Source organism: Delphinapterus leucas, chromosome 7, assembly GCF_059928025.1.
Source record: "Delphinapterus leucas isolate spDelLeu-1000000601 "Yukka" chromosome 7, BTC_Dleu_Yukka2, whole genome shotgun sequence".
NCBI lineage: Eukaryota > Metazoa > Chordata > Mammalia > Artiodactyla > Monodontidae > Delphinapterus > Delphinapterus leucas.
The window spans coordinates 37,615,460-37,638,262 of NC_143135.1; the positions used below are offsets into that span (position 1 = coordinate 37,615,460).

The 22,803-nt window shown below is 38.8% G+C and overlaps 1 protein-coding gene across 6 annotated transcripts in view; it reads left to right on the plus strand.

The window, feature by feature from the left end:
• HPS5 (HPS5 biogenesis of lysosomal organelles complex 2 subunit 2) overlaps positions 1 to 22,803 on the plus strand; it is a 45,202-nt gene that overhangs the window by 6,217 nt on the left and 16,182 nt on the right. For all 6 annotated transcript variants that reach the window (XM_022583800.3, XM_022583798.3, XM_022583797.3 and 3 more), the window contains 14 exons: positions 1,427 to 1,537; positions 1,711 to 1,775; positions 2,235 to 2,427; positions 3,765 to 3,898; positions 7,416 to 7,628; positions 7,937 to 8,008; positions 11,888 to 11,976; positions 13,000 to 13,178; positions 13,949 to 14,107; positions 14,703 to 14,889; positions 15,565 to 15,688; positions 16,719 to 16,868; positions 18,080 to 18,157; positions 18,464 to 19,044. In XM_022583800.3, the coding sequence (XP_022439508.2) occupies positions 1,427 to 1,537; positions 1,711 to 1,775; positions 2,235 to 2,427; positions 3,765 to 3,898; positions 7,416 to 7,628; positions 7,937 to 8,008; positions 11,888 to 11,976; positions 13,000 to 13,178; positions 13,949 to 14,107; positions 14,703 to 14,889; positions 15,565 to 15,688; positions 16,719 to 16,868; positions 18,080 to 18,157; positions 18,464 to 19,044 (2,335 nt within the window). The remainder of the gene's footprint in view (positions 1 to 1,426; positions 1,538 to 1,710; positions 1,776 to 2,234; positions 2,428 to 3,764; positions 3,899 to 7,415; positions 7,629 to 7,936; positions 8,009 to 11,887; positions 11,977 to 12,999; positions 13,179 to 13,948; positions 14,108 to 14,702; positions 14,890 to 15,564; positions 15,689 to 16,718; positions 16,869 to 18,079; positions 18,158 to 18,463; positions 19,045 to 22,803) is intronic.

Below are 22,803 nucleotides of genomic sequence, written 5' to 3' on the forward strand. Positions count from 1 at the left end.
AGTATAAATGAGTATACCCCATTGCATTTTGAGCAACACGAACCATTGCTATTAAACTAAGTTCGTTCCAAAACAAGGAGTTTGATGTACCCCCTCTGTTTTAGGGAACAGAGCTAAAAATTAGCTTTACAAAGTTAGCTAAAAATTAGCTCTGTGGGAAGGAGTATGTGCTTCCCTCGAACCTTGAATTCATTTGATAAACTCAGGAATGACATGGTAAAGAACAGTTTCATAACCAATTCCAAAATAATTTCATTCTTATCCTTTTGTTCCCACCCCAAAGCAACTTTCTAGCCTCTGAGCAAAGGGAGAATAGGAAGTAATAGGCAAAGTAATATGGACAACAATTATGAGGGTTGATATCAGACGTTTTTTAGCTGCAAGTTACAGAAAACCTTCTCAATAATATCTTAAGCAGTAAAGGTGTTTATAACCTGGTTGGAGGTTATCGTTTCTGGGTTTAGTATAGTGGCCTTTGAGATTCCTTAGGACCCAGGCTCTCCATCTTTCCTGTTCTACCATCATCTGTATATTGACTGTTGGTCACAGTTGCAAGATAAGTGTCCTGGCTCCAGTCTTAATGTCTCCATTAGCATCTCAAGCAAGAAAGAGGTGGCCGAGGACAAAGGCTTTTTTCTCTTCAGCTCCGGCCATTTATCTGGGAGGGCAAAGCTTTCCGGGAAGCCCCAGTAGGGCTTAGTCTTACTAGCTGGATTTGAGTCACAGGGCTCCCCCTAGCTGCAAAAGAAACTGGGTAAGTGAAGATTTAGGTTTTCCAGCTTCTACGGTAGAAAGCAACAAGTTCGAAGAGGATTGGGAATTCCTGTTCGTTCAGCAACCAATAATATTTGTCACAGGGTATTGGGCACAGCCTGGCCACTGCTTTCTCTGGTGGGTAAGGAGAAGAGTCAGTAGGCTGAAGGCGTGGGGAGACGTAATAGTACACTGACTTGCATTTGTGTCCTCTGCAGTCTCACTTGCTCTCAAAGCTGTGGACATTTTGTGCTGATTATACAGACGAGAAGTGATTTATGTGAGCAGGTGATTAAAGTGGTTGCTTTATCCCCTAGAGACTTACTTGATCTCCCATCACTGTGGTCAGTATTGGAATGACCTAGCTGAATTGCACAGGAGATGAATCGGCTAGTAACTGGCTTTTGCCAAGGGAAAATTACTCATTTATACAATTGAGCCTATTCAGCAATTTTGAGATTCAATTAAAAATTTAAAACCAGAATGTTCTTTCTTCTGTATCTTTCACTATCTAGAATAAGAGCTTGAGTGCCATTATGTGGTGTCTAACTGGGCGGGTGGGTTGGGTGCGGGGAGGAACCTGACACAGATCCTCAGTATTTATTTCCAGTACATAGTTTATTTGTTAAATGACTGTGACAGTTTCACACTTGTCTGTTGCCATGTTTTTTAGTGCACGAGCATAGCTGTGTCTCGAAAATGGTTGGCTTTGGGCAGTTCAGGAGGAGGACTCAATCTCATTCAGAAAGAAGGATGGAAGCACAGGCTTTTTCTTTCGCACAGGGTAAGATTAAGGGTAGCCCTGTCATGTACCATCTGGAGTATCTTTCATAAATTTGAATTTCTCCATTATCAATGATCATTTGGACTAAAAGAAGAAGGTAAAACTTGAGATTTAAAAGTAAAAAATGACCCATTTTTGAGGAGCTGCCTAATATTTTTCCTTTTGTGCTCTAGGAAGGTACGATTTCTCAGGTCGCCTGTTGTTTGCATGATGATGATTATGTTGCCGTGGCTACCAGGTAAGAAACTGTTCTAAAACTGTCTGATCTTTTCCAAATGCATTTGAAGTTGACAGATGTAGTTGTGTGTTTGTTAGGGTGACCAGCCATCCCAGTGTGCCTGGGCCTGACCCTGTTTTAGCCTGAAAGTCCCGTGTCTTAGGAAACCTCTTAGACGCAAGCAAACCAGGATGGACAGTTGGTCACCCTAGGGTCTGTGGAAAACACTAATATGAGGCAACAACATTTCTGTGACCTTAAAAGAGAAAGGCAACAGGGATAATTTAGAACATCTAAGTTCTCCTATTACATTGGATTGGTGGACTAAAGCAAGGAAATTAATACCTTGGCTTTCTACTTCCTCTTTTCTGAAGGATAAGAATTTGCTTATATATTTAACATAGTTGATATTGTGGTGCATTGAAATTGTACCTTTTTCACCATTGCCAAAAATTTGCTTTTGTGTCTCAATACTTGCAGTCAAGGTCTTGTAGTTGTTTGGGAATTAAATCAAGAGCGTCGTGGGAAACCAGAACGAATTTATGTGTCTTCAGAACACAAAGGCCGAAAAGTTACAGCTCTCTGTTGGGATACAGCTATTCTTAGAGTTTTTATAGGTGATCATATGGGGAAAGTTTCTGCCATCAAACTCAACACTTCTAAACAAGCAAAGGTGAGAACCAGTCCAGTTCTTTGTGTATGTAGGTGAGATATAAGGTGTTGTCTCACAGAATTTCAATTAAAGGACACAATTTGACCTACTGTGTCTCTTGGGGACTGATCTAGAGCTCAGACTATGAATTTTGAGAAGACTTGTTTGCATGTAGTACATATGGTACCCTGGTTTAGCTTGACACTGTTACAGAATGGCTTCTGTGAGCTAACTTCAGTAATTTGCAGTTGTCTATTATATTACTCCATAATTCACCTTCATGGCTCATTTAAGTAAAGCATTCTTTAATACTAGGCTGTTAAAAAAGAAAAGATGGCTGGACTTTGCGGGCGATTCAGTGGTTAAGACTGCGTGATCCCAATGCAGGGATCACAGGTTCGATCCCTGGTCGGGGAACTAAGATCCCGCATGCCACTTGGCGCAGCCAAAAAAAAAAAGAAGGAAAGAAAGAAAAAAGAAAAGATGCCTGTTTATTAGTTGTGTGAATAAAATGGCAAACATAGAAATGGTACCAATTGTCCAGGGTCCTATTCTCCTGGTCCCTGGTTAGAAGAAACTCATGGGTCTAGGTATATTTTCACAGGATGGATGTAACTTGTTGTGAATGGAATCTTAAAGACATCTCCTGGATTACGCTAAGCAGTGTGGGTCCCCAGGCTTCCTGCCACAGTTGTTGGAGTAGAAAAGTTGAGTCTCAAGTTATCCTAACAGAATGCTCCAGTCTGTCATTAAGGCAGAGCCAGCCTGCTCCTCGCTGTCCCTCTCCTCCAAAGCTATGATATCAGAAATGGGGGACTTGTCTCTCATTGGCTTATTTGCATGTAGGATCCTGGTAGAGAAGAATAACTATTGGCTAAGTTATTTTAATTAACACATCAGAATATTCTTGATGTATTAATTAAATATTCATGATGACCCATCAAGGTTACTACTTGATTCCTAACATATTTTTGATATACAATTGGAATTCTACACTTATTGCAGCTCTAATTTGTCTCTTTTCCAAAGGGAGAAGTACTGTCTACAGGTGAAAAATTGTCTCACGTATTCTAAAACTTGCTTCATCTTTTTCTTCCCAACTTCTAAGAATAGATAATCACAAACAGAGCCTTAAGAATTCTCTTCTGCAGTCATGCAGCAAATTGTTTCACAAAACTTAAATGAGCGAAACTTGATATTCTAACAGGCAAATTAATTTTGGCCCATTTAAAGTTTTTATTTTGCTGTCTAAGCTGTTTTCATGTAAAAGCACATAATCCCCTTCTCTCTAAAGAGAAGGGGATTATGTGTATACGTAAAGATAAATAAACTTTATTTCCTTGTCACATCCCCTTTAGGCGGCTGCTGCCTTTGTGATGTTTCCTGTTCACACAATAACAACAGTTGACTCCTGTGTTGTCCAGTTAGATTATTTGGATGGAAGATTACTTATATCTTCACTTACTCGATGCTTCTTATGTGATACTGAGAGGTATATTGACTAACCATGAGTCATTGGAAATACAGAATTTTAGTCCCGGAAAGAAGTCATCTCGCCCAAACCCCTCAATTCAGTTATACAGATATTAATAAGGAACCACCTGTGTGCAAGCTGATGTTAGTGAGTAGAGAGGAGGTAGAGGAGAGTGACATAGTCCAGTGGGTGACTAAGACAAATATTCAGTTAACTCTACCAAGAAGCCTGGTCTAAGTGTCACGAGGGAAGACCGAACAGAGGCCTGTTTCTATATGGGGAATTGGGAAGTCTTCCTTGATTGAGTTTGTTGTTGTTGAAATTTGTTGTGTATTTAGTAGAATTTTACTATAGGGTAAAATTGGATGAAAAATAAGAACTTTATGAAGCTGACAGATATTTAATGAAATCTCAACAGTGGAACCAAAGGTCCAATGAATGGCAAAGGAGTATATTGGCGGTAGCTGTGAAATACCAGAACAGAATAGGAAATGGTTTGAAATGAATGTTGTGTATTGCTGTGTTTAAGTTCTTCAGCCATTCTCACCACAGGGAAATATTCACTGGGCATTTTTTTTCCCCCTCCATTGGCCCTGTCCAGCTACCATATTCCTCAGGACCCAGCCCTTCTGTTAAAAATTTATTGTGGAGAATTTTGAGCACACACAAAAGAAGAGAGAATTGCATAATAAACCACTGTGAGCCCACTAGCCAGCTTCAGTAATTTGTTGAGGATATTTAATAGGCGAAGTTTGAAGGAAGAGAGGTAAGAGGGGATAGGATATTCTAGCAGGAAGGAACAGCGTCTTGGGGAAAAGTAAGAAAGAATTAGGCATATTCTAAAACGTGTCCTCTGGCTTGAGTAGGGGAGTCGTGGGAGATCACGTTGGTAAATTAGCACCACATGGAGAGTGATAGTCTTAAATGTCACACTAATTAAGTATGTGGGTTCTCAGATCATTTTAAGAAAGTGTACATGTAGAAAATCAGGGTTTGGAAATTGATTCCCTTAGAACTATCAAGGATTGGAAACTTTTTATGTTTTTCCAGGGGTTCTTGTATCTCAGAAGACTGCTATTCTAGAAAGTAGGAGACTGGACTCCAAAAGTTTTGAAGGAATGTATGTTGACTGTCAGGGTTAGTAGAGGGAAGGATGAGGAGAGGATGCACTTTTTAAAAATTTTCTTGGGATGAGAAAGGTATGTGGGAAGGAGACCAGTAATAGTAGGTTGCAGATGTCTGGTATCAGAGAACCTAGCTGTACAGCAGAGGGGCAAGGCTTTGAGATGCGAAGGATCAGTTTACATGGAATTAGTAGGAAGGATGGTGTACTTGGTTCTGACTTATTTCAGACTGTAGATGGGTGATGAAGTTAGACTTACGGAACTGGAGATCATGTAGTGTCACTCTTTCATTTTTGCAGATCAGAAAGCCTAGTGAGTGATAGAGCTTGCCTCACATCATGCAGCTGGGAGGAGGCAGACTAGAATCTTTCTGTCTTGATTTTGTGCCTTTCCTGTTACCTCTAGTATATTCTTTGACATTGGACCTTTGGCCATTAAATCCATCCTTGAGATTTTGGTAAAATATTTGTTAGCTTCACAAATGTCTCAAATATTCTTCATCTATAGGTTTTCGAGTTTACCAAACAGCCCAATTCAGAAATTTGGCTGAAATTCTGACAAATGGTCAGAACACTGCATTGAATGAACACCTTATTGGGGTTGTTTTGAGAATCTAGTCAAATGGTATAAAGAGCTAAATAAGTGGAGGCTTATTTTTCCCTGTGTGCAGTACAGTTGCTAATCATTTATACTCCCATTTTACAGGATTGTGGCTAGAGTTGGTTATGAGAATAACTAACTGCAAAAATAACATGTTTTAGAAATGCCTACTTTGTTAGCTAGAATTCAGTTTGGGGGTACATGGATAGTACAGTAATTGAAAATTTTTATGTATGTTTTAAGTTTTGTTTCAAGGTATATTCCCTTTCAAACAAGCATTTTTCTTTTTTAAACAAAGGCTCCTAATAACTAACGGAAGTGAGGTACGAGTTTGCTTTTCATGCTACTTTCTGTCAGTATTGTTAATGAACAGGGTGGATCCCAGGAGGAAGTAGAACAAACAGAAACAAAGAATTATGTTGTAGTAGAGAGAACATTGGATAAGGGAGCCTGACAATATGGTTTCAAGTTCTAGTTCTGCCACTTCTTAAACCTTGCCAAATGTCAGTTTCCCCATCCAGAATGTAGAGGTAGTTTTAAGGATTAACTAAGATAATGTATAGGAAATACCTAGCCTTGTGCCTGTCACATGTCATTTGAAAATGTGGAAAGCAAGATTAATGAGCATGCAAATGAGAATGAGTTGACTGTATTGGTTTACTCAGGAAATATTTATTGCACTCCTCTGAATTAGTAGCACTGTTGTTAAGCACCATAGAGGATGTGAAATAAGCAAGAAATATATTTTATTTCCCAAATAAGGAACATAGGTAATAAAACCGTAACTTCTTGTATTGCTCTGTATACATTTTAAAGCACTTTCACATCCATATTCTTCTAGTAAAGCTGATGTTATATTTTATTCATAAAGCAAGTAAGTACAGGGATATTTATTGAATTATCTAAGGTCACGTAGGAAGTTCATGCTAGAGACCATATCAGGCCATTGTCCAAATAAAGAGTTTGAGTATATGGAGCACAAAAGGCACTGAGTGCTTTCCGTGGGCCAGCTACTGTGCTGTGCACTGGGAGTTCAGCTAAAGAGGAAAAAGAAATGACGTTTGTCCTGAAGAAAGTCATAATCTACTGTTCAAATAGACACAACTACCATATGTAACGTGGTGAATGCTTTAAAAACATAGCATGGGAAGCATATCCTTCTGCTTAAAGGAGTCAGGGAAGTCTGTCAGAGGAGGAATGGTGGAGTTAATTTATGAAGAATAAGTAAAGGAGTGTTTGGAAAGAGATATCCTCATTCTCACCTTCCGTGTTCTCAGGCAGTTTTGTATATGCAGTTCTTTTATATATCTAGCTCAGGTAACCCTCAGGGAACAGAATGTTCCAAGGTACAGCCTTTCAGAAGGACTTAGCATTTTGAGGAAAGAGTGAGGCATTTATTGGGTATATGTGGCCGAGGCGTGGCCTGGAGACAGGGCAGATCAGTAGCCTCCATGGAGTGGCCAAAGAACAAGGTGATTTGGAAAGCAGTCAGTGGGATTTAAGGATGTAGGAAATGGTTTGGTAGCACTTACTTTTTAGTTTTGAAAAGAGAGTTCACATTCTGTGGATAATAAACTGAGTACTAACTTGAAGTCATTTGCTTTCTGTAACAGAAATAGTTAATGGCAAATCAGAGCTAGAACCCTATTTTGACCTTTCCATTCTGTTGTTCTTTCCAGTAAATTGCTAATATGAGGAGAGAGGGGACATTGTGGGTGGGGTTATTATGGCCATGCCGATATGTAGTGCATTGCTTTTGACTTTTTTGTGAGTAAACATGCTTTCTCTTTTCTGCGGGGGTCGGGTATTAGAGAAAAATTTTGGAAAATTGGAAACAAGGAAAGAGATGGAGAATACGGAGCTTGTTTCTTCCCTGGAAGATGTTCTGCCAGCCAGCAGCCCCTAATATACTGTGCTCGCCCTGGCTCCAGGATGTGGGAAGTGAACTTTGATGGAGAAGTTATAAGTACACATCAGTTTAAGAAACTCCTCTCATCACCACCTCTTCCTGTGATTAATCTAAGGTAATGATTTGTATGGCCAGTAGGGAGTATTTGAGGAACTTACAGGGAGGGTTTGGTTTGAAACCTCTGATATTCTGCATGAGTTAAAGATTTTATCGTGCCTTTTGAGAGTGAAGTAGAATTTTTATTAAAAGATTCAGAGAAACCAAAAAGTCTTTAATCAATTATCTTTCATATGCTTAAAGCAAATTCAATAAGGGTAAATGCAGTTAGGCTCTTGAATTTGTTTTGGAGGCAGAAATTTTCCTATATAGGGAAAAAGATACTTTTATATTTTGATTGAATCATTAATCATGTTTACTTCCTAGATCAGAACCTCAGTATGATCATACGGTTGGATCCTCCCAGTCTTTGTCTTTCCCCAAACTCTTACATCTTAGGTAAGTTTCTCCCTTCGATCCTTTAAAAAAAAAATGAACACTTAACTTTTCCTCTTTGTTTCTTGTTCAAGGTAGTTAACTTTTCAAGTTTGTTTTTGTACTGAATCATTTTTAGAAAATTAGGAAATGACTGTGTTGTGTGAAGTGTTCTACATGTAAGAGGAATGAAAAAAAGCATAGAAATATGCTTCCCTTTCTGTTTTGAACTGGCCTAAACCAGTTGGACACTTCACAGTTGTCGAGAACTTTTGACAAATTAGAGCTCAGAGCTGTAGATACACATTCTTTCATAACCTCCTCTCCCTAGTGGAATATTCCAGTGAAAGCAAGTCTCAGACTGAAGTCTGCTGCATATGTATGTTTCCTGGTAGGCAGGCACAAAAGTAGTTGTAGAACTTGTTCTTGTAAGCTTGGTGAAATTTCAGCTCTCTATTCTTCAGGTACTTTGCATGAAAGATCTGCTCAGGGTGGATGCAGCCAGCCATATGCTAACGTCTGAGTTCAGCTAGCCTTCTAGTTGGATTAGGTCCCAAAAAGTCCACTATTAAGTGGCAGCACAGAGTGCCACTTAAAGCCATCAGCTGCTGGGCTTGCCAGTTCTTACAGCTTGTTCTACAAGCATGGGCATGCCAGTGTATGATTTCCAGTCAATCTGTGTGTCTTGAACTCTTCTTATTTCCACAGCAGAATATTATTTCTAATATCTCTTAGGCTAATTAATAAGATCCCTAATGCAGATTCAGAGAATGTTATTTAGAGCTGGTATAGGGTACTCTGGAGCTTGGCTCCTGATCGAGTTCTTTCAAAGGCTAACTCACCGTGCTTTGAATGTAATTTTAAAAAACACTTGAAATGTTAACTAACTGCCCCTAAATAACGTATGTGTATGTCACACTACCTATCATGAAATATTTGAAAATAAATTGTAAACAGTATAACTCTTTTGCAAGTCCATAATTCATCCTAAAAGTTACTGGAGAAAGACCACTATTTATTTGCCCATAGTTAGATAAAGCATAGTAAAAACTCTTTCTTTACGGCACTTATCACAGTTTATAATTACATATTCAAACAGTATTTATGCCTCTCTTACTCCTAGACAGTAAGGCCCTTGAGGGCATCATGTCTGTTTTGTTCCCTGTGTTATTCTCAGTGTTTGGCATAATGCCTGGCATATCGTAGACACTTAACATTCGTTGGCTATGGTGTGATATGTGGGGTGTGGGCAAGTCCCCTACCCAGGAGTATGTTTTCTAATGGCAAGGCCAGTCTGCTTGGTTCTCCTGTTTTTCCTTTGAGTTAAACTATTTAAAGCTCCCATACAAGTTCCTGCCATAGCATTCAAAGCCCTGCATGATCTGGCTCTGCCTACTCCTCAGCTTAAGCAATAATTAATGCCACTTTGAAGCTTTTACTGACTCCTCCAGTGACTCACATTAGACACTTATTCCCTTGCACTGTTGTCACATCTTGTTCATTTCTCTGTCACCACCCTGTTTCACTGTACTATGAATATCCATCCCAGTACCAGATTGTCAACTCCTTTGCTATGGGCACAGTGCTAGGCACACAGAAGGTTCTCAAATAATGGCTAAATTAAAGAGTTTCACAAAGATTTTTTTGAAAAAACATTAGTTACAGGGCTTTTCTTTACTTTTTTTCCCATGTGTACACTTGTGTTTTGGTAAGCTTCACTGTTACACCCACAAATTCTACGGGGAAGCAAATTTGTATGCCTCATTTTCTTTGGGGTACACTGGTGTCACTTTCTCTTCCTTAACTTTTTAAACAATGTTGTTAGGCTTGTGTCCCTGTCTGTTTATTATCAGTGAAGGGGAAGGGGATGAGGGGTGTGTAAATTACCAAGTCTCAGCTCTGATATTAGTCCCCCCCACCCCCCACCTATTCTTAAGGAATCTTTCCAAGCTGCATGTCAAGTTCAGTGTCAAAATCCTGATCCTGTGTCTCTTTATTCAGGGATCTTCTGGCCTCTGGGTTTTTTTTTCCCCTCTGGCTCCTATAAAGGCAGCCTTCCAATTTTACTTATTTTGGACTAGGATTCTGACCATCTCTTCCTTCTTTGTGACAAAGATTACTTTCCCATAGGGACCGTGATCTGATCTTATATTGGCAAAATGTTTAACATTTGTGTGAGGACCGAATTCCTGTTAAATATCGCCCTTAGTCTCATCGCCACATGTTACCTTTTTTAGTACTCTTGGAGGCATAAACTTAAAAAAAAAGTCCCTGTTCTCAAGATTATAGTGCGTTGGAGAGATGTAGTTTATTTCTAGAAAATGTTTAACAACAATAAAAAGTAAGAGTTGTGACAGTGCAATACATGATTAAGTGCCGTTTGAGCGGGGTTGACGAGAAATAGGTTGCGTGCAGGAGGGAGAGCGGGCTGTGCGCTGTCGGGGAGGATTTCAAAGGGCAGTAGAACTGCTGCTGATGCTTAAGTGGTGACTAGAATGAGACTGTTATAATGGGGAATGCTCTGACTGGGGATTACCAGTGGTGTATAAAAAAATAATAGCAGCCTCGAGAGAGTAAATGAGATATATGAGCAAAGGAGTATAGAAGGAGATGAGCAGAGATGGAGAGTACCAGAGGACTGGAAAGGAAGGTGGACCAAGAAGCAGTGTCCAGAGTCTAGGAAGGCGAGATTCAGGAAGGAAGGAACAGTCTGCAGAGTTGACCTCTGCTTGGGGATCAAGAAGGAAAATGAGAAAGTAGGTTATTGGGTTTGGCATTTAGGAGATCTGTGACTTTCCAAGAATGTAGTTAAGTGGAATGATCAGGATTCCAGATAACAGTGGGTGGGTCAGTGAGGATAAATGAGGGTAGAAGTAGCTTCTGTGAGGTATGGAGAAAAAAGTCCAGGTTTTGGAGCCAGACAGTCCTTGGTATAAATTCTGACTCTTCCGCATTCATGCTGAATGGCCTTCAACATGTTATTTATCTCTCTGAGCTTCAGTTTTTCTTTTTTATGAAATAGGGATAACACTCCTATCTTGATGAGATGCTACAAGGTTAGATAATATTGGTATAGCCTTTAATGAAAAAAATAAACTCCCATAGTTGACTGGTAGTTTTCAACCTTTTATTGCCCACATACAACTAAGGACATCAAAATATTACCCTCCCTGGGACTTCACTGGTGGTGCAGTGATTAAGGGTCTGCCTGCCAACTCAGAGGACACGTTCGTTCGAGCCCTGGTCCAGGAAGATCCCACATGCCGCGGGGCAACTAAGCCTGTGCGCCACAACTACTGAGCTTGCGCTGTAGGGCCCGCGAGCCACAACTACTGAAGCCCGCGGGCCTAGAGCCCGTGCTCCTCAACAAGAGAAGCCACTGCAACGAGAAGCCCACACACCACAACGAAGAGTAGCCCCCGCTCACCGCAACTAGAGAAAGCCTGCGTGCAGCAACAAAGACCCAATGAAGCCCAAAACAAATAAATAAATAAACACATTTAAAAAAATATATATATTATCCTCCCTAAAAGTGGCTCGCTAGAGCAGTGATTGGTGGTTAGATGTGATGTTTAGTCTTTGTTTTAGATGTCATACCAGATATGGGAAGTTTAGATACTTTAATAAACGTCAGGTAAGATACCAGCCTTTTATTTTTCTAGAAGATATTTCGTGTATCTGAATTTTTCCCACTTTGGTGTCATATTATGCTATCTTTTACTGGCTTGTCGTTACAGACAGAAAAGAGGTGGTAGGATGTAATTGGCTGGATCAACTGTTGCTTTCTTTGTACAGGCTGATTTTGCTTTAATAGCTAGTGTGAGGGTCTGAAATCAGGGAATTATAAACTTCTGATTCCGAGCAAACTAGAATTCTCTTGACCTCTTCCATTTTCTCTTGCAGTGAGCACTGTGTGCTGACTTGGACAGAAAGAGGAATTTATATTTTCCTTCCTCAGAATGTTCAAGTTCTTCTTTGGAGTGAAGTCAAGGGTAATTGTGTTTTTCTTCCTATGTAATTTTTAATCGCATGCTTGTGAAAGAGTTAATTATTGTAGGAGGATTCTCTTGCAGTGTAAGAAGTAGAAAATAGAATGAGGTGACATTTCTTTTAAAGATTAACATCATAGGTGTATCCCATTATAAGGTACTTACGAAGTATACATTTGTGAATCTATGTATAGTTATTTAGTTATTTTAAATACAATTTTCATTTATTCTTAAATATTAGCAACCACTGCTAAGGATTGAATGGGTTAATTTTTCCCTCTACTTACCCTGAATATTTATCCCGGTTAGAAGTCTTGCTTTAACTCCTGTTTTGTGTCTTAATAATTTAGGGTTGAAAAGTCCTTGTGGGAACAATAGCCATTTTATGTGGCTGAGGCAGAGAAAGTCAATCTCTGTATTCTTCTGGTTTAAACCAGAAATGGAGGAAATAAATCTAGCATTTTTAACATGACTGCTCAGAGAGTGTATCCTGACTTTTGAGTCATTTTCTACTTTGTAAAAACATGAAAAAGATGAAGGAACCATTACATACTGATTTCTCGTGAATTAAGTTTCCTAAAGGTGTCCCGTGAAAACTAGTTTTTTAGGTCATTTCATGGTATTCTGCCAAGACAGGTGTTTTTTCATGAACAGTTTGTTGATTTACATACTGCACTGAAATCTGTTACTGGTATCAGATTTGTAACTCAGAAATGTGATAGTCTGGCCTCCGAAGTGTCCCCTTTTAAAGTCCCAATTTCTTTTCACAAAACATAGCATTTTTAAAAACAGGATTTTAGATCAGATGTTTCTTTCTCTGTATCTTTTATTCTTGATCTTTTTTAAAAGAATAGTGTCTAAGATATAATTTCTTCATTGAAATGCAAGTATAAAAATAGAGGTGAAATTCAATCAAGCCAAACCCTATATAGAAAATGAATCTATTAGAATAATTTCAGCCATCGCAAAAATGGAAAAGGAGTACTTGGTTAATGTCCTGTGTGTTCACCCCTGTGGTTTTTGTAGATATTCAGGATGTGGCTGTCTGTAAGAATGAGCTGTTCTGTTTGCACCTAAATGGGAAGGTCTCCCATCTTTCCCTGTTATCTGTGGAACGTTGTGTGGAACGCCTGCTAAGGAGAGGCCTGTGGAACCTGGCTGCTCAAACTTGCTGTCTTTTCCAGAATTCCGTCATTGCCAGCAGAGTGAGTCAGAAAGCTGACATGTTTATCTGGGTTGTTAAAACCATTCTAGCTTGCAGGATTGTGCTACACAGTTGCTTGTCTTTATTAGCCTGCTGATGAAGCAGCAGTAAATCCCCAAAGGAAACATGACAGATAAATCTGGAGTGGGGATGGGGGTGAGAAAAACTGTATACTTTCCATTAAAAAAAATCAACTTTACCCACAAATCTATTTGAACTTCAGGCCTTGTTTTTTTTTAGATGTTGGGGGTAGGAGTTTATTAATTAATTAATTAATTTTTGCTGTGTTGGGTCTTCATTTCTGTGCGAGGGCTTTCTCTAGTTGTGGCAAGCGGGGGCCACTCTTCATCGCGGTGCGCAGGCATCTCACTGTCGCGGCCTCTCTTGTTGTGGAGCACAGGCTCCAGACATGCAGGCTCAGTAGTTGTGGCTCACGGGCCTAGTTGCTCCGCGGCATGTGGGATCCTCCCAGACGAGGGCTCGAACCTGTGTCCCCTGCATTAGCAGGCAGATTCTCAACCACTGCACCACCAGGGAAGCCCAAGGCCTTTTTTTAAGTTTTAAGTGAAATTATTATATGTACAGTAACTCTAAATTCTTAGTTCCTAAGAGAATTCTTATTAAGTCTTTTCCTAGCTTTTAAAGCCCTTTTAAAGCACCTTTGAGGTTTTATGTTCTATGTTAGACCTCTTTCAATGTATTGGCCATTTGAATATAGATTTAGTTACAAACAGAAAACTCTCCTATTGGTTCTACTTATCCTTTTATTAGGGAAGAAAAACTTTGACTATAGATAAATTGGAACATTTGAAATCTCAGCTGGACTTAACAACCTATGGTGATCTGATTTCCCAACTGGAAGAATTGATCTTAAAATTTGAACCTTTGGATTCAGCTTGTAGCAGTAGAAGAAGCTCCATTTCATCACATGTAGGTATTCTCACTTTTAAAAGGGTTTTGCTGTACAGTAAGATTGTTCTACATTAGTTTGTACTCATTTACCTCTAGGATTCCAAAAGTTACCTTCCTTTCCATGTTGTATATTGTTTGGGGGTGGTGGTGAGGAGGGGGCTTTCTTTCAGGTGTTGGACAACGTTATGAAGCCTTCATTTAGGTGTGTCTTAGAGCCGCATTTTGTTTTGTCGTTGTTTATTATGTTCTGTTTGAAAATATACCTCATATAGCCTCCAGAGCAAGTTAAGTTACCCCTAATATGTGATTTCAGATGCTTCATGCCAACTTGAGTCTCAGTGCAGCTCAGGATTGTCTTATTTAATCCTCATTCTCACATTCTCACATTCTCACAGCCAGACTTCATGGAGACCCACTAGAGAAATATGGTAGCATGATGCCATGAGCAGGTGAGAGGGACCTGGCTGCCAGGAGCCTAGACCTTGCTCACCATTTTGTTCTAATAAGCCATAATTGTCGTTAATGACTTGTTTCTTTTAGTGTTGATTTTTCTCTTAAAAAGCTATATCGTGTTATAAAAGTTTAACTTTTCTTTAATTCTTTTTCTTTTTAGGAAAGTTTCAGCATCTTGGACTCTGGTATTTATCGTATCATTAATAGTAGAAGAGGCAGTCAGTCAGATGAAGACTCTTGTTCCCTTCACAGCCAAACCCTCTCAGAAGATGAGAGACTTAAAGAATTCACCTCACATCAGGAAGAGGACCAACCAGATCAGTGTTGTGGTTCACACGGAAATGAAGGTGAAGAATGTGTCTTTTATTGGCTGCTGATGTGAAGCAGTTATTTTCTGTGGCTTCTGTTTGCCAAGATTATCTCATGCATAGAGTTTTCTACAAGGTGTTAATAATTTGTATTAAGTTGTTAGACTTTCCATCCAGACCTATTGATCAGTTCACCATTAGAAGAATGGATTTATGTTTAGTTGGGGTTTTTTTCCCCTCCTGTTTAGGCTAATATTGGTAAATTACCTAATTATTATCATGCATCAAAGTGCTGGAAAGGTTAAGAAAGGAGGTCATTAACCAAAAGAGTGGAACGATTTTATCCTAACCAAATTATTTTCCATTCGGAATGAAAAATTACTACAGTTCTGGGGGTCATTGCCTTCACTTTTTGATGTTCAAGTACTCCTGTGACCGAACTGTTGAGATTAATAGAGACTCTGAGCTTCCTTTCTGACTTGTGGGGATTCAGGCTTAGTAGGAAAAATGAAGGTACCTGTCCAAGTGTTTTATATGTGGACCATCCCATGCATCTTGTAAACCTGTGTTCCACTCATTTGTATTTGGGTCAGTTGTGATTTTGGTATTGAATCCTTCATTTCCTTTGCTTTATTCATTTCAGAATTTCTTTAAAGATTAAAAAACTCTTCATGTGATTAGATTTTGTTTTTTCTCCCCAATTCCATTCATCAGACAATGTTTCACACGCTTCAGTGATGTTTGAGACAGATAAGAATGAAACTTTTCTCCCCTTCGGCATTCCACTGTCATTTCGTTCTCCATCTCCTCTTGTGTCTCTTCAGGCTGTCAAGGAAAGGTAAACTCATTAGTCTTGTCATTTAATCCCACTTCTGGTTTTACTTCAGTTGTCATGTTAGGCACTTTTGCGCTGAGAATGGAAAGACATTTTAAATGAGGAAAAAGAAAGTCTCTAGATTATTCCTCATATAGCCTGTTATACGAAGCCGTTTACTTCTCATTTCAATCTTGGGGAATTTATCTTCCCTCTTTGTTTGAGTACCTGGATATTTGAGTTGTTACAAATGTGTTTTTTTTCCCCCTCAGGCTGAGCAAAAGTTAAAAAATGTTTTTTCCTCATCCCTGATAGGAACAATTTCCATGTATCATTAGTCATTTCTTAACTTAATCATTTCTCAGTTTGGGCTCAGAATTGAAGACTCTTCAGAAGTCTTTCTAGCTACTCCATGGGCCCAGAATTGACTTACATGAATTTATGTCCAAGGTTTTCCACTTAAACGTTTTACCATAATAGGATAAAGTCTTCATAATTATAACTTAATAATTATACAATGTGTCACTGAGTCCCTGTATTATGAATATACTAATGATTTCTGTAAAAAAAAAAAAAAAGACATTTAAGTTTGAAAGAGAAGACTTCTGTAGCTCCTTCACGCTAATGGGAGTTTTACTGGATACAAATTTTGCTTTTTCAGAGGATACATTGTGACAAATCAGCAGCTGAGTTTCCTGAAGAAATTCTTTGGCTAGGATGGGGCAGGTTTTCACAGGGCCTTCTTTGCCTAAGTAAACAGAAACATTGCAGGCACAGCTGCAATTAAAGACCTTTTCTTTAGGATTGAATCAGAGTAGTTTAGTAAATGAAGTAAATCCTTATTATAAATTTTACATGGGTCTTATGTGAAATATGTAATTGATTAAGGAAGTTGCTATAAAGAGTCTTTCTTTATAGCAAGTAAAGAAAGACTTGCTAAGTCCAAGCTGCCTTCAGGGACTGACAGGAACATAGAGAACTCAGATACTGAAATTTTCATTCTTGGCAGTAATGAGATTCTTTTCATATTAGTTTATTGGTATTTGACTTCCAGCGTTTCTAGCTTTGTGCGTAAAACTACTGAGAAGATTGGCACCCTTCATACGAGCCCTGATCTGAAAGTGAGACCAGAACCCAGGTGTGATGAGCAGTCATGTGAAGAGGTTGTGGGTCCAGTCACTTGTCCGAAGGAGGAAGACACTGAGTAAGCCATTGCAGAGAAATCTGTGTAAATTCTAGAGGATACAATTGTCGGTTTGAAGAGAGCCATAAACCATGTCATCTTGAAGAAGACACATGTATGACTCTGTTCATTGTAGATTATTTGCATAGCTTATAAAAACTGAATACCACAGAGTAAGTGTTGGAAAATTACATCAACCCATAAAAAGTCTGTTGAGACAGAATTTTAATTTAGCACCTCTTCTTCCATCTTTCCCCTGAACAACTTCTCTCCCCTCCAAATCTCTTCAAACTTCTGCAATGTTAGAGAAAGAGTATTAGAGTAAGAGTAGGATGACCAAGGATATAGGCCTTGTTCTGGTTCTGCTTCTGACTAGCATGTGACGTTGGTGACGCCCTCTGGCCTGTAAGATGAGAGCATTGGCATTAATGTCGTCACGTGCCTTCCTATGATACGCTGGTGGCATAGTCCTTATGGAGTGGGGTTGTAGCAGAGCCCTTGGTCTGGCACAGTGTGAAGTATCTTGTCCATCTGGTCTCTGCCTTTTCTCATAATTCAGGGGATCTGGGCATTGGAGGCAGGCAAGCTCAGCACTCACCCAGGAATTGAGATAGACCCACAGGGCCAGTGTACACTGACTGGACATTCAGATGAGAAAAAAGGTGTGTTACCCTTAGAGTAACTTAGCTATGAATCCGTATGTATATCGGGAAAAAAGTGTAGATAGTGCAGTGGCATTTAAGGCAGCCCTCAGTCTGACGTTAGCCCACCTTTCCAGCTTCATTTCCAACCACGTCTTTCTAAGCACTCTAAATTCTAGTCCTGTCAGAGAAGTGGGTGTGTACACCTCACTACTTTTCTTCATGCTGTTTCTCCCACCTGCAGTATTTTCCCCCCATTTTTCCTAACGCAAATACACCTCCTCAGGAAAGCTTCTCGTGGTTGCCTAGTCAGAATAATTATTCCTTTTTCTGTGCTTTCAGATCACAGTGCTTGTGCTGCTCTTTAGCATTCATTCTATTCTTCTTATATTACAGTTGTTTTCTTGCCTTTCTTTCTGACTAGGGCTTACTCTGACTTGAACTTACTCATTTTGAAGCCATGGACCATTTTTTATACTCATCTGTTTGTTTCATGTATCATTAAGTACAATACCTACCACTTAGTGAGCACTTAGAAATATTTGCCCAAGAAGGCTCTAATCCCCTTTAACTCTTCTCACACTTCTCTAGGGGAAAAGAAGAAGTAACTAGTCAACCTCCAGAAGAGGACAAGTTTCAAGAGCTCAGAATGGCAACAGCAGAAGCAATGTGAGTATTTATGGGTGAGAAAGTTTTATAGAGAGTGGGAATGACTTTTTGAGATCATTAGTAGTGGTCCTGAGACAGTGTGGGGCAGAGGCAGTTTCATTTGGAATTGAAATTCATGAATTAATACAAAGGTAATGTTCTCTGTGTTGTTGTCTTGCTACTGAGATAATTGTTATTTAAAGAGTTGAAAAGTAACATTTATTCTGGATAACTAATGTTGTATCTGTTAGGCTCATTTAGCATGAAACAATTTGTTTTTGAAAAACCACATAAAACATAAATTTCATACTTGTCTGTCTTATATAGGACCAAGCTACAGGACCCACTGGTATTGTTTGAACCACAGTCTCTGAAAATGGTTTTACAGGAGTGGCTTTCACAGTTAGAAAAAACATTTGCCATGAAGGACTTTTCAGGCATTTCAGATACTGGCAACTCGTCCATGGAATCAAACCAGGGTATGCTATTGCTTGATGAGTCAAAAAAGGGAATATTAGACGAAGAAGATGAAAAAGAAAAAAGGGACTCTTTAGGCAATGAAGAAACTGTTGATCAAGCAGCGTGTGACTCTGTAAATAGTCTGAGGGAGTCCCTGGATGATGACATTTTTCAAGTATGTTCTCCATGCAGTATACCAGGCAGTCTTCAGAAGGACCTGGCTGAAGTGACAACATTGTGTTTGGAACTGAATGTATTGAATTCTGAGATCAAAAGTGCAAGTAGACATGTAGACCACACTTTGCAACAGTGCTCTCCTGAAATTCTGGCTTGTCGGTTCCTAAAGAAGTACTTTTTTCTTCTGGACTTGAAAAGAGCAAAGGAGAGCATCAAGCTGAGTTATACTAACAGTCCTTGTGTTTGGGATACTTTTATTGAAGGATTGAAAGGTAATAATCAGATTGCCTTACCAATAGAGGACAGTAGCATCTTGGCATTTTTTAGTTTAAAGAAGAAGATTTAAGTAGAAAATCACCTTTGTTCTGGTCAGCCATCCCTTCAGTTTTCCACTCAATTTAGTCTTTTGTTGCTTTTTTTTTTCTGTTGAGATTGCTCACTTTTTTTTTTAAATTGAAGTATAGTTGATTTACAACTCAATTTAATTTGTAATAGTTCTTGCAACTATTATAAGAAGTTAGTTTTAATTCTCTCACAGTCATTCAGAAAATGATACAGCAGTGTTGGAGAAGTTGGGTTAAGTAAAATTTTATAAATGCAGATATATGAAAACCAGAAAATCCCTCTTGTAACTTACTAATATAGAGATAATATATACCATTTATTGAGTACTCACCAAGTGCCAGATAATATGCTAAACACTTTGCCAGCATTCTTTCATTTCATCCTTACAACACTTTGGAGTAGATGGTGTTATTCTGTTTAATAAGTAAGGAAACTGAGGCACAGAGAGATTATAATAGTTGAGTAGGCTAAACTTCTGTAGTATCTCACAATAACTCAGATACAATATAATAACTCAGATATGGTAGTTTATTTCTTGCTCATATATCAGCCCAGGGCAGATGTTCCAGGTCAGTGGGCAGCTCTCTTGCATGTGGTAACTCAGGGTTCCAAGTTCCTTCCATTGTTTTGGTCTCTATCCTCCCTTAGGGCTGATGATTAAGGCTGGGTTGCTATGTCCAGGGGGAAGCATGTGGAAGAGGCAGACAGGCTCTTACAGGGAGGTGTGGCCTGGTAGTGGCTTACGTCTCTTCTGTTGGTGAGAATTCTATCTCATGGCCCCACCTAACTGGAAAGGAGTCTGGGAAATGACCTCTCCAGGTGTCTAGAAGGAAGAGGATGGACATGGGTCAGGAGCTTGCATGTCTGCCTCAGAGATTTTGGTGGGCAGTCAGCAGCCTCTACTTCACACTTGATTGAAGGTCACACTGTTGGTCATCCTCATGTAGATACCAGCTTTCATACCCTAGAGGCCATGCCTGCCCTTTCTACTACATAGTCCCATGTTTTTGAGCAGGTGGATTTTCTTAACTCAAAACTCTGAATAACAGATGTCATGTTTCTAATAATTGATGTAGACTTTAAGCAAACTTTTCATTCATTACCAAAAGTGAGTAGTCACAGGTAGAGATACATTTTTATATTATCTGACTTAAAGAGCGTTAAGGTTTCTAGAAACAAGGATCTATGGTTACAGTTCTGCCTCAATTCACATTTAGCAGTTAAAAGCATAAGAAATGATTTCAGCTTCTTTTTCTGAATTGAGGTAGACTGTCTTTTATGTTGAAGTAAGAAGAGTTATTTCTTTTCAAATAAGTTCAAATGTTTGATATTACACTGGAAATTTGCTATATCTGTCTCTATTATGTGATTGTACCCAACCTTGGTTACAGGAAAATAGCAAAAAAAAATAACCACTTCACCAACCTGAGTGGTTAACTTACTGCCAGAGCTGTGGCTGGAGCAAGCGTGGAGGGTGTTTGAGATGATGCAGCTGCTTCCAAATTGAATTTAAGGGGATAAGTTTGGCTTAGCGCCCACCCAATCATAAAGCTTTCCCTCACTTCATATGCTCTAAATGATGGCCTTCTCCTCTGAATCCCTTTAAATACTTACTGTCTGACCCAGTCAAATTGGAAATAATGAAACTGGGAAAAATTGATATATTTTTTTAAACAAATATATCAGAAATTGAAGGTTTGGCTCTTTAGAAATGGTCTATTGAACAGGTTCTACTCTTCTAATGATGTTGTAATCATGAAAACAGCTTTGGAACTGTTCTTTGGGATTTATCTTCAGAGCTAGTTGAAAACTTCTTGAAAAAACTCATTTTATTTTAGATTCATATATATGTAAACATATATTTTTTAACTACAAGTAGTTTTAACTAGATCTTCACTCACTTTATTTACACACTTGGCTTTAAATGACTTGGCTATTCCCCAAAGTCACATCTTCCTTTGGAGGAAGATTTGCTATAACTGATGTTTTTTAAAAATAAGTCAAATATTTTTAAGTTAATTTAATTAAATTTAATTAACTAATTTTGTTCCAAAAGATTGATTAGGGATATCAGTTCTAGAAAAAAACTGAAGAATTTGGCATTGATGGTAGAAATATAGCTTATATATATATTAGCTTGCATATATAATAGCATATATATGTAATACATATATTACATATATAAAGGGTACATTTTCAATGGTAATAGTCATGTATTGGTTATCTGTTCCTTTATCTTGTTTAAAACTTCCAATATGCTTTGCCTCCCAATTTGATTTTTTTTTTAAACATCTTTATTGGAGTATAATTGCTTTACAACGGTGTGTTAGTTTCTGCTTTATAACAAAGTGAATCAGCTATACATATGCATATGTTCCCATATCTCTTCCCTCTTGCGTCTCCCTCCCTCCCACCCTCCCTATCCCACCCCTCTAGGTGGTCACAAAGCACTGAGCTGATCTCCCTGTGCTATGTGGCTGCTTCCCACTAGCTATCTATTTTACGTTTGGTAGTGTATATATGTCCATGCCACTCTCTCACTTTGTCACAGCTTACCCTTCCCCCTCCCCATATCCTCAAGTCCATTCTCTAGTAGGTCTGTGTCTTTATTCCCGTCTTGCCCCTAGGTTCTTCATGACTTTTTAAATTTTTCCTTAGATTCCATATATATGTGTTAGCATACAGTATTTGTTTTTCTCTTTCTGATTTACTTCACTCTGTATGACAGACTCTAGGTCCATCCACCTTACTACAAATAACTCAATTTCATTTCTTTTTATGGCTGAGTAATTTTCCATTGTATATATGTGCCACATCTTCTTTATCCATTCATCCATCGATGGACACTTAGGTTGCTTCCATGTCCTGACTTTTGTAAATAGAGCTGCAATGAACATTTTGGTACATGACTCTTTTTGAATTATGGATTTCTCAGGGTATATGCCCAGTAGTGGGATTGCTGGGTCGTATGGTAGTTCTATTTTTCGTTTTTTAAGAAACCTCCATGCTGTTCTCCATAGTGGCTGTATCAATTTACATTCCCACCAACAGTGCAAGAGGGTTCCCTTTTCTCCACACCCTCTCCAGCATTTATTGTTTCTAGATTTTTTGATGATGGCCATTCTGACCGGTGTGAGATGATATCTCATTGTAGTTTTGATTTGCATTTCTCTAGTGATTAATGATGTTGAGCATTCTTTCATGTGTTTGTTGGCAATCTGTGTATCTTCTTTGGAGAAATGCCTATTTCGATCTTCTGCCCATTTTTAGATTGAGTTGTTTGTTTTTTTGATATTGAGCTGCATGAGCTGCTTGTAAATTTTGGAGATTAATCCTTTGTCAGTTGCTTCGTTGACAAATATTTTCTCCCATTCTGAGGGTTGTCTTTTGGTCTTGTTTACGGTTTCCTTTGCTGTGCAAAAGCTTTGAAGTTTCATTAGGTCCCATTTGTTTATTTTTGGTTTTATTTCCATTTCTCTAGGAGGTGGGTCAAAAAGGATCTTGCTATGATTTATGTCATAGAGTGTTCTGCCTATGTTTTCCTCTAAGAGTTTGATGGTGTCTGGCCTTACATTTAGGTCTTTAATCCATTTTGAGTTTATTTTTGCGTATGGTGTTAGGGAGTGTTCTAATTTCATACTTTTACATGTACCTGTCCAGTTTTCCCAGCACCACTTATTGAAGAG